The 15455-nt window shown below is 35.7% G+C and overlaps 1 protein-coding gene across 3 annotated transcripts in view; it reads left to right on the forward strand.

The window, feature by feature from the left end:
- The window catches only part of ARHGAP32 (Rho GTPase activating protein 32), a 273441-nt gene that overhangs the window by 225565 nt on the left and 32421 nt on the right, over positions 1–15455 (forward strand). For all 3 annotated transcript variants that reach the window (XM_068554527.1, XM_068554526.1, XM_068554525.1), the window contains 2 exons: positions 7141–7290; positions 13936–14038. In XM_068554527.1, coding sequence (XP_068410628.1) covers positions 7141–7290; positions 13936–14038 — 253 coding nt within the window. The remainder of the gene's footprint in view (positions 1–7140; positions 7291–13935; positions 14039–15455) is intronic.

The raw sequence follows: 15455 nt of genomic DNA on the forward strand, positions 1-15455 counted from the left end.
CTCTCACATCAGTCTAGAAGATTTCTAAGACCCAATTTAGAGAACACTGATTTAAGTGAAGTATTATGAAAAAGGAGAATTCTTAGGATTTGCTGGAGAAATACTATACTTGTGTAGTTAGAAACTCCCGGTGCCCTGCCTCTCCATGTCAAGGTTCACCGTGCCCCTATAAACTGGCTGTTGGTATCATAAAGATTTACCTTGGAGATACTAAGTTGTGTGTCATACTGCTAAAGCTTTTAACTACTGGAAGAACTGGTCTGGTTGGATTTGTGTCAAGTTTGAAAGACGATTGCAAGCATGAAATCTTGTCTAAATGATATGGAAGAAAGTAGCCTTGTGGCACATGTTGCATTTTAACCCTAGAGTAGGGAATTTGAATACACAGTGGTATGATTTGCTTTTGTCTAAGTACTGTTCTGTGTTTTATTTTTTATGCATTTTATCTGTGGAAATGTCTGTTATCATTTTCATTTCTCTGATCCACCATATTTGGTGGACCTTAACCCTAACACACTTCCCACTGCATTCCAAGGTTCCTTTGCTGAAGTGGGTTTATAAGCACTTGCCTGTCTAAAGCCAGTCCCCCACTCTCCCTTCCTCAGGAGAAGTCTCCTGATTTCATTGACAGTATTCCGTACTCTGTTCCTCGAAAGGTAGTTCTACTAAGAAGTTTACTAGTTTGTTATAAGAAAATGCGTGGGGGCAGTGTAGTGTCCAAAAGAAACTTCTTTTAGCCATTTTATTGTCTAAGAAATGGGAAGAAAATACAAAGTGAAGAAAAAATTAATATGAAGAGACATTTATATTTGGAAATGTTGTTAGATCTTCAGATTTGTAACTAAATTGAGTATTTTTATTAGTTTAAATTTCCAGTGCAATGAAATTTGTCTATCTCGGTAAGTAATTGATTATTTAATTATGGATGCCAGAGTTTTTCACCATAACTATCTCTAAATTGGAATGCCAATTGTAATAACAATAACAGCAACACTAAAACTGTGTAGAACATAGTTCAATCTTTCTTTGAAGACTTAGAAATTATTTAAGATTGTATGTCTAGTCACCATTATGAATATTAGTTATTTTGGTATCTCACATTGGGATATAGGTTGGCAGGAAGAGACCACACCCACCCCTCATTCCCATTACAAGTTTAGGTTTAAAGTTCCCAATTTATTTAGTAGTGTTTTTGGAAAGGTGACAGAAGCAGCGTGGCCACGCCGAGTAGAAGCCAGGTTACGCGCATATCAGCACAATTTCCCAGAACCCACAAGTGCCAGATGGGGGCACAGGGTTGCTAATGACACTCTCCACTGGTCTTAATTTTGTGTCATACTGCAAGCTCCTACTTGAGTCTTAGGTCATTATTTAGGAAAAATAAATATGAATGGTCTTTACCCTACAGGAAAAGATAGCCAACTTTCCTTCTTCTTGAGCCCAGCTTAGGACACCAAAGACAGTCAAAGCTACCAGGTGTCCTGGAAAGTCCTGTTCTACCCAGGTTGCCCTCTGACTAATGTAATTTTATTGTGTACGAGAGTTTGGTCGGAGGAGCATGAATACAAATCTATTTCCGTACAGGTATCGCTGAATTGTGAGCGTATTTCCTGGTTAATATATAATTAATTTCAGTCAGTAATTCGAGATACGATACTGCTAACTGATGTGAAAGAAATACACCTATTGCTCTCTACTTGCAGGGAGCCCAGTTCAATACGGCAAACTATCACGGCAGTTTTTTTTAATGTTCTAGCTCCATTTATGCTGAAAATCGTCACGCCCTTCCTTCCTTTCTTCTGGGGAGTATTTTAAGAAGTCATAGTCGTTCTTCATGATATTCAAATCTTTATGACGTTCCAAAGCTGGCCAGTGGGAGTCCATTCAACTCAGTTCTTTTGACATGGCTCCTGATGGGTGTGGGTGCTTCCCCGGCTTTCTGTCTCAAAAAAATATCCCAGTCTCACCTTGTGCTTGCTTGCTATCAACTTGCAAACAGGCATTTCTCCAAGGAGTCCTGGTTTATTTTGTTAGGGAATGATATTTAGAAATCCAGGTCTGAGACCAAAGGCATTCATGCAACTGGAATGTCATTGTTTCTAAGCCTTTTCAGTAGCTAGAGCTTAGGGAAAATGTGTGTATATTTTAATTTTGAGTTCATGTTCCAGCTCATAGCTAACATTGGGGTTATTTTTTCTTAAATTCCTTTATTTTATTATTGTATCTCCTTTCTCTCATACAGTTGAAAGAAGTTAAATATTACTTGGTAGTTGTTTCGTCCCTAGAATATACCCCGGTAATCATGTGCAGTTAGTTTATTGTTTACAAGGCATTTAAAATATTTTCTCTCTGTTGGCAATGTTACCAATTTGATATATTATTAGATACATTTCTTAGGTTATTTTCAATCTTAGGATTTTCTTTTTTAACATTCTAAATTTATATTTGAACGTGTAGAAAGAACATTAACATAATTCAGAAGTCAAACTACATAAAAAGGTCTATTCAGAACAGTCTCATTTTTTATCCCCACCCTTTCCCCACCCATTTTTTTTACCCATTATTATTAATTTCTGGTTTATCCTTCCAGTGTTTCTCTTTGCAAAAATAAGCTCTTATGTACACACATACATGTGTTCGTTATGTGTTATGAATTTATGTGTGTGTGATGTATTTATTCCATATCCTTTCTTATGCTAAATATATTGTTCTCTACCTTCCTTTTTGACTTAATATATTCTGGGGATTGCTTCATATCAATAGTTAGAGATCCTCCTTTAAAAAAAAAAAAAAAGCCAAACAGCAGTCCTCTGTGTAGATGTATCCATTAATATTCAATCAATTTCCTGTTAATGCACATTTAGGTTTCTAATACACATATTGGGTTATTTTTAAAGTAACCTTTCTAAAGTGTTTAAACTCTTCAGTGTGTTTTCATTGCATAAAATCCAGACTCTGTATTATGGCCTCTAGTGCTGGCCTTTACCTACGTCTTCAGCCTCATTTCATACAGTCTTCCTTGTTCACTATACTCGCATCTTCCAGTTCATATATGACTTCCTCAGACCTTCCCTGACCACCTTATCAAGGTATTGGGTTGGCCAAAAGGTTTGTTCGGTTTTTTCCGTAAGATGGCTTTAGTAGCGCTTAGTTGTCTTTAACTTCATTCGAAACAATTTTGTTAGATTGTATTGTGGCAGCTGTCATATCAGCGTGCATTTTAAAAAAACTTATCAAAATGGGTGAATTTTTGTGTAGCCACTTTAATATTGAAGATGGAAGAAAAAAAGCAACACTTTCGGCATATTATGCTTTATTATTTCAAGAAAGGTAAAAACGCAACCGAAACGCAAAGAAAGATTTGTGCAGTGTATGGAGAAGGTGCTGTGACTGATCGAACATGTCAAAAGTGGTTTGCGAAGTTTTGTGCTGGAGTTTTCTCTCTGGGCAATGCTCCACAGTCGTGTAGACCAGTTGAAGTTGATAGCGATCAAATCGAGACATTAAGTCAAATCGAGACATTAATTGAGAACAATCAATGTTATACCACTCGGGAGGTAGCTGACATACTCAAAATATCCAAATCAAGTGCTGAAAATCATTTGCATCAGCTTCGTTATGTTAATCGCTTTGATGTTTGGGTTCCACATAAGTTAAGCGAATAAAACCTTGACCGTATTTCTGCATGCGATTCTCTACTTAAACATAATGAAAATGTTCCATTTTTAAAACAAATTGTGACGGGCGATGAAAAGTGGATACTGTACAACAACGTGGAACGGAAGAGATCGTGGGGCAAGCGAAATGGGCCACCACCAACCACACCAAAGGCCGGTCTTCATCCAAAGAAGGTGATGTTATGTATATGGTGGGATTGGAAGGGAGTCCTCTATTATGAGCTCCTTCCAGAAAACGAAATGATTCATTCCAACAGGTCTAATTGGTACTGCTCCCGATTAGACCAACTGAAAGTAGCACTCGACAAAGAGCATCTGGAGTTAGTCAACAGAAAATGCAGAATCTTCCATCAGGGTAATGCAAGACCTCATTATCTCTTTGATGACCATGCAAAAAACTGTTAAAGCTTGGCTGGGAAGTTCTGATTCATCTGCTCTATTCACTAGACATTGCTGCTTTGGATTTCCATTTATTTCGGTCTTTACAAAATTCTCTTAATGGAAAAAATTTCAGTTCCCTGGAAGACTATAAAAGGTACCTGGAACAGTTCTTTGCTCAAAAAGATAAAAGATTTTGGGAAGATGGAATTATGAAGTTGCCTGAAAAATGGCAGAAGGTAGTGGAACAAAACAGTGAACATGTTTTTCAACAAAGTTCTTGGTGAAAGTGAAAAATGTGTCTTTTATTTTTACTGAAAAACCAAAGGAACTTTTTGGCCCACCCAGTAGTTTCTTTTTCTCATCACTGTTACTACTACACTCTGTTTATTTCCTACGAGCAGTTAAAAGCAATCTGAAATTACCTTGCTGTCTTAATTTAGGCTGTATCATACAGTGGCTAAGAACTTGGGTTTTGAGCTACACCACCTGACTTTTAATCCTGGTTCCATGACCTTAGACATGTTACTTAGCACTCTGTGCCTGAGTTTCTTCCTCTAAAAAGGGGGTAACAATAGTATTTTCCTTATAGGATCCTATGAGAAATGAATGGTTAATAAATATAAACACTTATGCAGTTGTTGGCACGTAACTAAGCATAAAATAAATGCCGGCTATATGGGTATTATTATTTGTTCATTGTCCTTCTCTCCTCAGTAAGCTCTGACAGCAAGAGCTTGTTTCACTTGTTGCCCACTGTACTCTCAGTTCCTGAGGTACAGGAGGCACTTACATGTTTGTTGCTAAATGAATAGTAGTTAAAATTCAGTTCCCATCCCTTTGAAACATTCCTGGAAATCTGACTAAAAGAATGTTTTCTCATGTACATCATACGCAGTTGCCAAATCCAACAGATATTTTCATCAAATTCAGCGTCAAAGTACAAATGCCTACTTTTTAACATGTGTCTTGGAAGTTCTGGCCAATTATTAAAATCTGAAAAAGAAATCAGAAACAGGATGGAATTACCATATTTGCTTTAACACAATTATATATCCATGAAATCCGAAAGGATCAACTAAAATTCTCCTAAAATTGTTGAGAGTTTAGAAAATGATCAGATTTGAGCCATACATAAAGAAATAATTTTCCAGTATACCAGTAACTACCAGTTAGGACTGTAATTGAAGAAAACTATTATTCTACAAAAGCAGCAAAAAAAAAAAGAAAAAAAGGTAAAATACTTAACAATATCCCTAACAAGAAATATGTGGAATGTGTCTTTTCATAAAGAAAATTAGAAAACTTTACTGCGAGATATAAAAGCTTTAGAAAACTGATGATACACCCTGTTTCCAGGTAGAAATATTGACTATTATAGAAATTAAAATTCTTCCAAATATATAAATGTAATGTTAAATTACCGTAAAGCAAACTCATTTGTTTTTATTCATTAATCTTCTCAAAATTATTTTAAAGTTTGTTAGAGAATGTTCAAAAATGAACAAAAATGGTTTGATGGCCATACTTTTAACAACAAAGATTCATAACACACAATCTGGTAGCAACTAGGGGAGAATAAAGCTCATACAAGTTCAGTAACTTTTAATATACTAATATTACAAGTGTGACATACTTCTGAAGTTACCCCAGTGTGCTATAAATGTCTCAGCAGATAAGAGACCATGTCATTTAACTTCGTAGCAAGGATCTCAGATACAGGCGAGGTTGTACTTTACCCAGTGTCACAGCATGTTAGAGATAGCATCAAAATTATACTGACGATTCTAAGTAAACTTTAAGTAATTGGTATAGAAAAAATAAATTTCCTCTTTAATCTGCGTACAGTCTAGGATGACTACCTTGTCCCAGTTTGCTCAGGACTTTGCTGGTTTTAGCACTGAAAGGCTCATGTCCCAGGAAACCTCTCAGTTATGGGCAGGCCAGTTACAGTTGATCACCTTTGTACAGTTCATAGAAAAGATGCTTAAGTCTGTAAATAGAGTTTCCCCCAAAATGTAAAGAGAGTGTTTAATCTGGTCAGAGTAACCCATCTAGTGGTCCATTTTGGCCACAAGTTAATCTCAGTGCACAGAATTCCTACAGGAGGATTCATCAGTTCAAGGGATTTATGATTTGGGTTCACTCAAGAAACTATAGCAGGGTTCAGTAAGACTCCTGTAATCATATACAAACTGAGTAGGAGGATTGAGGCCATGTGGCTTAGTGTTCTGTCCTGCAGCTAATCTCTGATCTTATGGTAATTTGTTGTGTGTTGACTTCTAGAGTAATTTTCCCTGCAGGCTGTACTTCTCAGCAAAAGTCAGTTTTCTAAGGATTTGTTTGCTTTCAGATCTTTTGCTGTTATCTTTCTAACATACAAGTCAGTGGAAATATCTTACTATATGTAACTTATCTCTTGCCTTGATCTACAAAGGATTTAAGGTAACATATTTGGTGTACTATAGATGAATGTTAATAGAAAATCTAATGCTTTTTTATGTGTGTGTGTGTGTGTCTTGTACTTACATAGCCATTAGTTTGACAAGTGTGATCTATATCATAATGCAATGAGAAAGAGGGAGTTGTTTATTTTTTCAGTTTTACATTCCAGATTGTAAATGTCATGAAAATTTCTAACCACTAAATAAAATATTTTAGAAATTAACTAGAAATGCAGTTTCTAAATTTACACCATTTTAAGTCTTACTTATCATGAAGATCTCCAAAGCAATATACAACTCAGGTCCCAGTTGTCATCCTGTAGCACGCTTGGGTAGCATTGGGAAGGTGGCTGGTTTACCACGCTTGATTTAAAAAAGTCACAAATTGTAATACTTCAGTTTGCTCACAATCCCATCAAATAAGATCACAGGCTCTTGAGAAGAATATGCAAAAACCCTGATATTATTTATAAAGCAACTGTTTCTGCAACTTCTGCTGAAAATTTCCTACAGAATATAAAGTATACTTGTAATAGATTATTTTGTAGTCAGCTGTTGAGATCTGCATTTCTTTTCACACTAAGTAAAAATGTGACCTCTTGCCCCAACTAAGGTATTTTCTCTTTATTATTATTTTTTAGTATCTAAAAAGCACGGCAAGCTCATTACTTTTTTACGGACATTCATGAAGTCTCGTCCAACAAAACAGAAGTTGAAGCAGCGTGGGATCTTGAAAGAAAGGGTATTTGGTTGTGACCTGGGGGAGCACCTTCTGAATTCTGGTTTTGAAGGTAAAAATAAAATTTATGAACTCATAATTTTAGTTTCTGACCTCTCCCTGTTGATTTCCTATAATCAATTAAAGTGGATTAGACAAGCAGTACCTATTCCAAGTAAGTTCAACAGCACGTATTGAATGTTCTCAGGTACTCACCTGAGTTCTGGGGTAGCTGAGAATCAAGAGGGGTCTAGGAATGCACTTTGGCATCAGAGATGCTTGTGATCTGTTCAGGAAGAGGAAGACATTCACACAGAGGGTATAGTAGCTCTGCTAGTTTACGTTATTTTCATATCTGTCCAGATAGCTTCCTCAGCCAGTTTTCCTTCTCACAGTTTATTCTAAAATGTTTATTTCTCTTTTGAAAAAAAAGTCATAGTTTTGAGACTGTGTATTACCAAGACCAGCCTCCCAACTTTTATAACTAAAAATTTAAATTCCTTTTTCTGTAAATTAAATTCTTATTCAAGAATTCAGTGCTTGGATGAATGGATGGATGTGATCATTATGAGGGAGTGCTTTCCAGTTTGTTATTAGCTTTCAAATATCAATTCAGCAAGTTTTAGTTGTGCTTAGAAGTTTTGGTTGTGTTTCCATTCTTAGTAAGTATGGTAGAGAGGACAGATGCCAATATATAATTTCTTTATGAAAAATAACAGGTTTAATAACTGTAATGGTTATATATCCCCTAACTATGATAAAATCTATTCTAGTGGAACAAAGGGTTTGTAGGTGTCATTGATTTTTTTCATAGGACTTGTTTTATTTGCTGCACATATTTGAAGCCAAATATCCTTAAAATGAGATCGCTTTTTTAAAAAGTGAGAACTTTGTAGAAAACTAGGTAAAACTACATTTGGTACAAAATGTAAAAAATATTTTAAAACTCAAGGTGAGCAAACTCTGTTGCCCGAATGTATTTCTGTTTGAGGTTATTTGGCCCTTTCAACAAGAGGCTTTCTTAAACTATTGTAAATATACGGGGATTTTATAATCAGAGCACACTGGAAACAAGCAAGGCCCAAATAACCCCTGAAATTAATCCTTTAGGTAATCGTATTTTTCTAACCGAAAATCATGATGCACATTCTAATGTGTAACACTGTGCCGTGTACTCTTGGCCTGGAAGCCACTGCCTTGAGAATGGAACTTGCCTTTTTCGTCTATGTTACACAATGCTTGCATGATGCCTGGCATATAAAAGGCTGAATGTGTGAAGGGAATGACTGACTGAATAAATGAGGAGAAAAGAACAGAAATGAAACTGAAACTGTCAAGAAAAATAAAGGACCAATTTTTGTCATACTTACTTATACTTCTTTTAGCCATGATTCTAATTTTAAGGGTCATCAGTTTAATTTAAACATTTACTTCCTATTGTATTGTCATTTGATGATAAAAAAGTACTAAAAATATTAAATAAGAGTGGTTTAGAAGTGTATTATTTGGAGAGTGTGGGAATAATTCTTAAAGTTATATCACCTTTTGGAAGAATCATTTTGGAGGTTTCTAATGTTATGTTTTGACTGGGTGATTATTTAATGTGCACTTGGCTGGCTGGTTAGATGGTTTGAGGGAAAAAGGTAGTTAATAAAATGCCTTTTTATACTAGGATTTCTTCTAATAATGTATTGGGTTCTCATATTACTTTCTTATGTTAGTGAAAAAAAGAATTCAGATCTTTTCTCTTTTTATCTTCCTATACTGTTCTTCAGTTTCTACTCTCTGTTTTTCAAAATGAAAGTTTATGCTCTTCTCTTTCATTTTGCTACTAATTTTAATTTTATGTCTCATTAGTCTCTCTTAAAATTCTAAGTAATAGCAATGTTCAGTTATATAGTTTTATTTATGAAGCTCTATGATGTGATTGTTTTTTGGACATTCAGTCCTTTTACTTAGGGAACATAAAGTGTAAAGAAACAGTTCAGATGTTTTCCATGAAGTATGATGTCTGTAGAGGCTTAGCTGTATAATCAGGGAAAGACCTCTAATTCCCCATATTTTCAAGTTTGCCTACTTGTTTGGGAGAACATAAGCAAGTATGAATATAATATCACATGGTTGTAAGAATCCCAGAGAAGTTATCTATACTTTTTGACAGATGGTACGTTATTTTTTTTTAGGTTTTTTTTTTTTTTTTTTTGGAGTATAATTGCTTTACAATGTTGTGCTGTACAATGAAGTGAATCGGCTGTATGTATACCTATATCCCCTCCCTCTTGGACCTCCTTCCCACCCACCCCATCCCACCCATCTAGGTCATCACAGAGCACCAAGCTGAGCTCCCTGTGCTATACAGCAGGTTCCCACTAGCTATCTGTTTTACACATGGTAGTGTATTTGTGTCAAATCTAATCTCCCAATTTGTCCCACCCTCCCCTTTCCCCTCTGTGTCCACATGTCCATTCTCTACATCTGAGTCTTTATTCCTGCCCTGAAAATAGGTTCATCTGTACCATTTTTCTAGATTCCACATATATGCGTTAATATACGGTATTTGTTTTTCTCTTTCTGACTTACATCACTCTGTATGACAGACTCTAGGTCCATGCACATCTCTACAAATGACCCAATTTTGTTCCTTTTTATGGCTGAGTAATATTCCATTGTATACATGTACCACATCTTCTTTATCCATTCATCTGTCATTGGACATTTAGGTTGTTTCCATGTCCTGGCTATTGTAAATAGTGCTGCAGTGAACATTGGGGTACATGTGTCCTTTTGAATTATGGTTTTCTCAGGGTATATGCCCAGTAGTGGTATTGCTGGGTTGTATGGTAATTCTATTTTTAGTTTTTTAAGGAACCTCCATACTGTTCTCCCTAGTGGCTGTACCAATTTACATTCCCACCAACAGTGCAAAAGGGTTCCCTTTTCTCCACACCCTCTCCCGCATTTATTGTTTGTAGATATTTTGATGATGACCATTCTGACCGGTGTGAGGTGGTACCTCATAGTAGTTTTGATTTGCATTTGTCTAATAATTAGTGATGTTGAGCATCTTTTCATGTGCCTCTTGGCCATCTGTACGTCGTCTTTGGTGAAATGTCTGTTTAGGTCTTCTGCCCATTTTTTAATTGGCTTGTTTGTTTTTTTGGTATTGAGCTCCGTGAGCTGTTTGTGTATTTTGGAGATTAATCCTTCGTCCGTTGCTTGATTTGCAAATATTTTCTCCCCTTCTGAGGGTTGTCTTTTCGTCTTGTTTATGGTTTCCTTTGCTGTGCATAACCTTTTAAGTTTAGTTGGGTCCCATTTGTTTATTTTTGTTTTTATTTTCATTACTCTAGGAGGTGAGTCAAAAAAGATCTTGTTGCGATTTATGTCAAAGAGTGTTCTTCCTATGTTTTCCTCTAAGAGTTTTATAGTGTCTGGTCTTACATTTAGGTCTTTAATCCATGTTGAGTTTATTTTTGTGTATGGTGTTAGGGAGTGTTCTAATTTCATTCTTTTACATGTAGCTGTCCAGTTTTCCTGGCACCACTTATTGAAGAGGCTGTTTTTTCTCCACTGTATGTTCTTGCCTCCTTTGTCATAAATTAGGTGACCATATGTGTGTGGGTTTATCTCTGGGCTTTCTATCCTGTACCATTGATCTATATTTCTGTTTTTGTGCCAGTACCGTACTGTCTTGATTACTGTAGCTTTGTAGTATAGTTTGAAGTTGGGGAGCCTGATTCCTCCAACTCCGTTTTTCTTTCTCAGGGCTGCTTTGGCTATTCAGGGTCTTCTGTGTTTCCATACAAACTGTAAAATTTTTTGTGCTAATTCTGGGAAGAATGCCATTGATAGTTTGATAGGGATTGCATTGAATCTGTAGATTGCTTTGGGTAGTATAGTCATTTTCACAATATTGATTCTTCCAATCCAAGAACATGGTATATTTCTCCATCTGTTTATGTCGTCTTTGATTTCTTTCATCAGTGTTTTATAGTTTTCTGAGTACAAGTCTTTTGCCTCCTTAGGTAGGTTTATTCCTAGGTATTTTATTCTTTTTGTTGTGATGGTAAATGGGATTGTTTCCTTAATATCTCTTTCTGATCTTCTGTTGTTAGTGTATAGGAATGCCAGAGATTTCTGTGCATTAATTTTGTATCCTGCAACCTTACCAAATTTATTGATTAGTTCTAGTAGTTTTCTGGTGGCATCTTGAGGATTTTCTATGTATAGTATCATGTCATCTTATTTTTATGAAAATTCTGTAATGCAAGCTAGGAGAGCCTGATAATGCAGAAATGAAACCCTGTCCTCTGAAGAGTTTTCTTCCAAGGCAAACCTTTTGTGTACTTGCTTGAGTTAGCATGCTAACTTGGAGCATGCTTTATGAGAAACATCTTCTAAAAAAAAATACAGCTTTGTTTTCCTTTCTCTCTTTAAGTAATTATGTTAATTGCCCCAATAATCTCTAAATATATTTTCTTTGAAATAGGTGATAGAAATTTTCCAGCCCCAGGTTTTACTATTCTACCTCTCGTTTGCAGAGTAGAAGCCTAAGGCATTGAGGTTATCATTGATGGAACAATTTTAGAAATAGGAGTCAAACTCATAAAGATACTTTATATTTTGCATTTTGCATATCATTTTGACATAGAGATTGCTTATATTATCAAAGTCAATCCACAAAAAATACCCAACAATTCTGCCTGCCCTTTATCTCTACCACATATACATATTCCCTTTCTTGTTACTAAAATTCTTGAATGCTTTTAGAAGTAAAAAGCATACAGCTGAAAATGAATACAGTTCTACATGAAGACCAAGATCCCTATTCTGCTGACTGGGTCAGATAACTTCGTCAGGCTCACAGGGTACTGTAAATTAATTCATTTGCTAATTTTCTACATTGTGTCAAGACAGTGCTCCTGGATTTTGAGTACACAAGGATGAACAGAGCATGTTTTTTTGCCGTTTAAGAGTTTGACTAAGAAGGAGTAATAGCTGTATAAACAAATAAATATTAATTCAAAAATGGCATAGTTCTGTGGGCACCTAGAACCTAGTGCAGCTACCTCTACTTGGGACTTTGGGGTATATTCAAAGAAGCCTTGCTTAAGAGTGATAGTTCAGTTGGGTTTTGAACAACAGCCAAGAGTTTTCTATAAGAAGATGGTAGTAGAGGAAGAATCCAGGCAGAGGAAATTGGTTTTCCATCACCTGGAAATTGATGGACTTATAGAATGGCTGGTTAGTATGGTAAAAGATGAAACTTCACTTGGCCTAGAGTTGTGAAATATGGTAATAATAAAATAAGTGCAAATGGCAAAGGACCTTAAAATTCAGGCAGTGCATTTCCATAGTTAAAATGTGGCTCTGTACTTGGACTGCTTGAGTTAGCACCTTATTTCTGCCATTTGTTTACTGCTTGTCCGTGGGTAAATCTTCACCTCTCTAAGACTCAGTTTCCTCTCTGTAAAATGGGGATAATGATAGAACTTCTCCCACAGGATTTCTGTGAGAATGAAATGAGAGTATCCATTGTAAAGCACTTAGCCTGGCACCTTATACATGCTCAATAATATACCTGCTTTTTAATAAAATTATTCAAAGCTAAGGAGTCTTAAGTTTTAAATGTAAGTTACAGGATCTGATAGAATTTAAAAGACAGGATGCAGGAAGTACAACAAAAGGCAGGAAAACCAAGGAAAAGTCTTCTGTAGTAATAATGATAATATACTGTAAGTGAAATACATTGGCTAAAGTTATCTTGTTAAAATATCTTAATTGTTTCATTCCCCACTCTGCATGTTTCATCCCTAATATAGTAGTTTTTTGCACACCAAATAATGTTCTTCCAAGCCATTCTTTTCATGGATTGTAACTTAAAACGATGAAAGGAACATAGCTACTAAAGCCTGTGAATTCCTCAGTCTGCCTTGCAAGACAAATGAAGTTCAGATTTCAGTAATTGTAAATTTTTGAATGGTTAGAAAAATGTTTTATCATAGACTTTAAACGTTCTGTTCTAGACCGTTGTTCAGAGAGGTAACCAAAGTGCCTTTCTCTTCTTCCTGCTTGTGGTTGGTGTCGTTTATGACGAGCTGATACTGTCGGTCAGAAGTCAGTAATTTTAATGCAACAATAGGCAGGAAATTAAAAGATTCCATTTACTGGAAATTGCTTTGACCTTCGCATTATGTTGATGTTTTGTTTATTGGATATAATTGGAATTAGCGTTAACTATAAAAATGATAAAAGAAACTTTTAAAAGTGAAAAATTGAAGCACTTAGAATAGGTAGTTGTCAGGCTGGGATAAGCATTTAACTTTGCATATTCATTCACTGTGGACGAAGTTCAGCTGAATAGCTGTATTTTTTAAAAATCTAGAATGGTTTTAGAACTGAACAGTTCACCTTACTAACGTGATCTAAATGAGTCCGTTGCAGAAGATCTTAGAGAAACTATGCTAATAATGTATGAACTCTTCCACTTACCTAAATGTAACAAGATAGAGCCAGTCTTGATTATTTAGCAACCAGTTATCTAGCGTACATGTGAAATTAAGTAAATATGCCTTTGTCAGTTTTTGTAGTAGATTAATCTCCCCCCCTTAAAACTTTAATTTGCAAATTTCATTTTGCTAAGACATTCTCATTTTTTGTGACTTTGTTTCCACTGAATACTCTCAATTTAATCCATGTCTTCAAAAATTCTCTCTAGTGCCCCAGGTTCTTCAAAGCTGTACAGCGTTCATTGAGAGATATGGCATCGTGGATGGAATATATCGTCTCTCTGGCGTTGCCTCCAATATCCAGAGACTACGGTAAAACCTAATATGGCATTTTCTTTTTCGTTCCTACTGTAATTCATTAAAATGAAACTGTTTCAAAATTAAGGCACTTATATTGATAACTGTAATTGTCTGTAAGATAGTTTAGATAAAGTAGGAAATAATATCCATATTGTTCTCTGTGTATATTTTCCTAAATGCCATCTCTTCGTTTGTAGTATCAGAAAACCATGTCCCCTAATCTCTTCAGTACTTGTATTTTCTCTTTGCAATATTTGAAGATTTTTAAAAATTGAATTTGAACCTATGATAACCATGAGAGATGATAATTTACATTATAATAGAATTATTCTTTAGTTAACTACAATTGATGAGAGCGAACTTTCTAATCTCCTTTCACCTGAGCTCTGTAGTATATGTTCAAGTGTGCATGTATTACATATTGCACATCCTCTCCCATTATAGTGTCAGAGACAAGAATAGTGGTATCCTTTACACCAGCAGTAGAATTTTTAATTTTTGCTTAATCTCTTAGATTCTAGTCTATTCTTAATATGTTATTATCCTTTATTTTTCACTGTGGTGCATGATAATTGCCATTATTCTATAGGATTTTAATTGTTCTAATTTGACCACAGAGTTCATCTCTATTTTCAGGAATACACGTTTGGAAAATAACTGAAATTGATTCTTTTCTTTTTTTTTAATAGACCTTTATTGGAGTATGATTGCTTCACAGTACCGTGTTAGCTTCTGTTGCACAACAAAGCGTATCAGCCATATGCATACACATGTCCCCATATACCCTCCCTCTTGAGCCTCCCTCCCATCCTCCCTATCCCACCCCTCTAGGTCATCACAAAGCACTGAGCCAATCTCCCTGTGCTATGCTGCTGCTTCCCACCAGCCAACGGTTTTACATTTGGTAGTGTATATATGTCGATGCTGCTCTCACTTTGCCCCAGCTTCCCCCCCCAACCCCATGTCCTCAAGTCCATCCTCTATGTCTGCCTCCTTCCTGCCCTGCAACTAGGTTCATCAGTACCTTTTTTTTTTAAGATTCCATATATATGAGTTAGCATATGGTATTTGTTTTTCTCTTTCTGACCTACTTCACTCTGTATGACAGTCTCTAAGTCCATCTACCTCACTACAAATGACCCAATTTCGTTCCTTTTTATGGCTGAGTAATATTCCATTGTATATATGTGCCACACCTTCTTTATCCATTCATCTGTCGTTGGACATTTAGGTTGTTTCCATGTGCTGGCTATTGTAAATAGTGCTGCAATGAACATTGTGGTACATGTCTCTTTTTGAATTATGGTTTTCTCAGGGTATGTGCCCAGTAGTGGGATTGCTGGGTCATATGGTAGTTCTATTTTTAGTTTAGTTTTTTTTTTTTAAATAAATTTATTTATTTATTTTTTACTTAACGGCTGCGCTGGGG

The sequence above is a fragment of the Eschrichtius robustus genome, chromosome 11 (genome assembly GCF_028021215.1).
Source record: "Eschrichtius robustus isolate mEscRob2 chromosome 11, mEscRob2.pri, whole genome shotgun sequence".
Lineage (NCBI taxonomy): Eukaryota > Metazoa > Chordata > Mammalia > Artiodactyla > Eschrichtiidae > Eschrichtius > Eschrichtius robustus.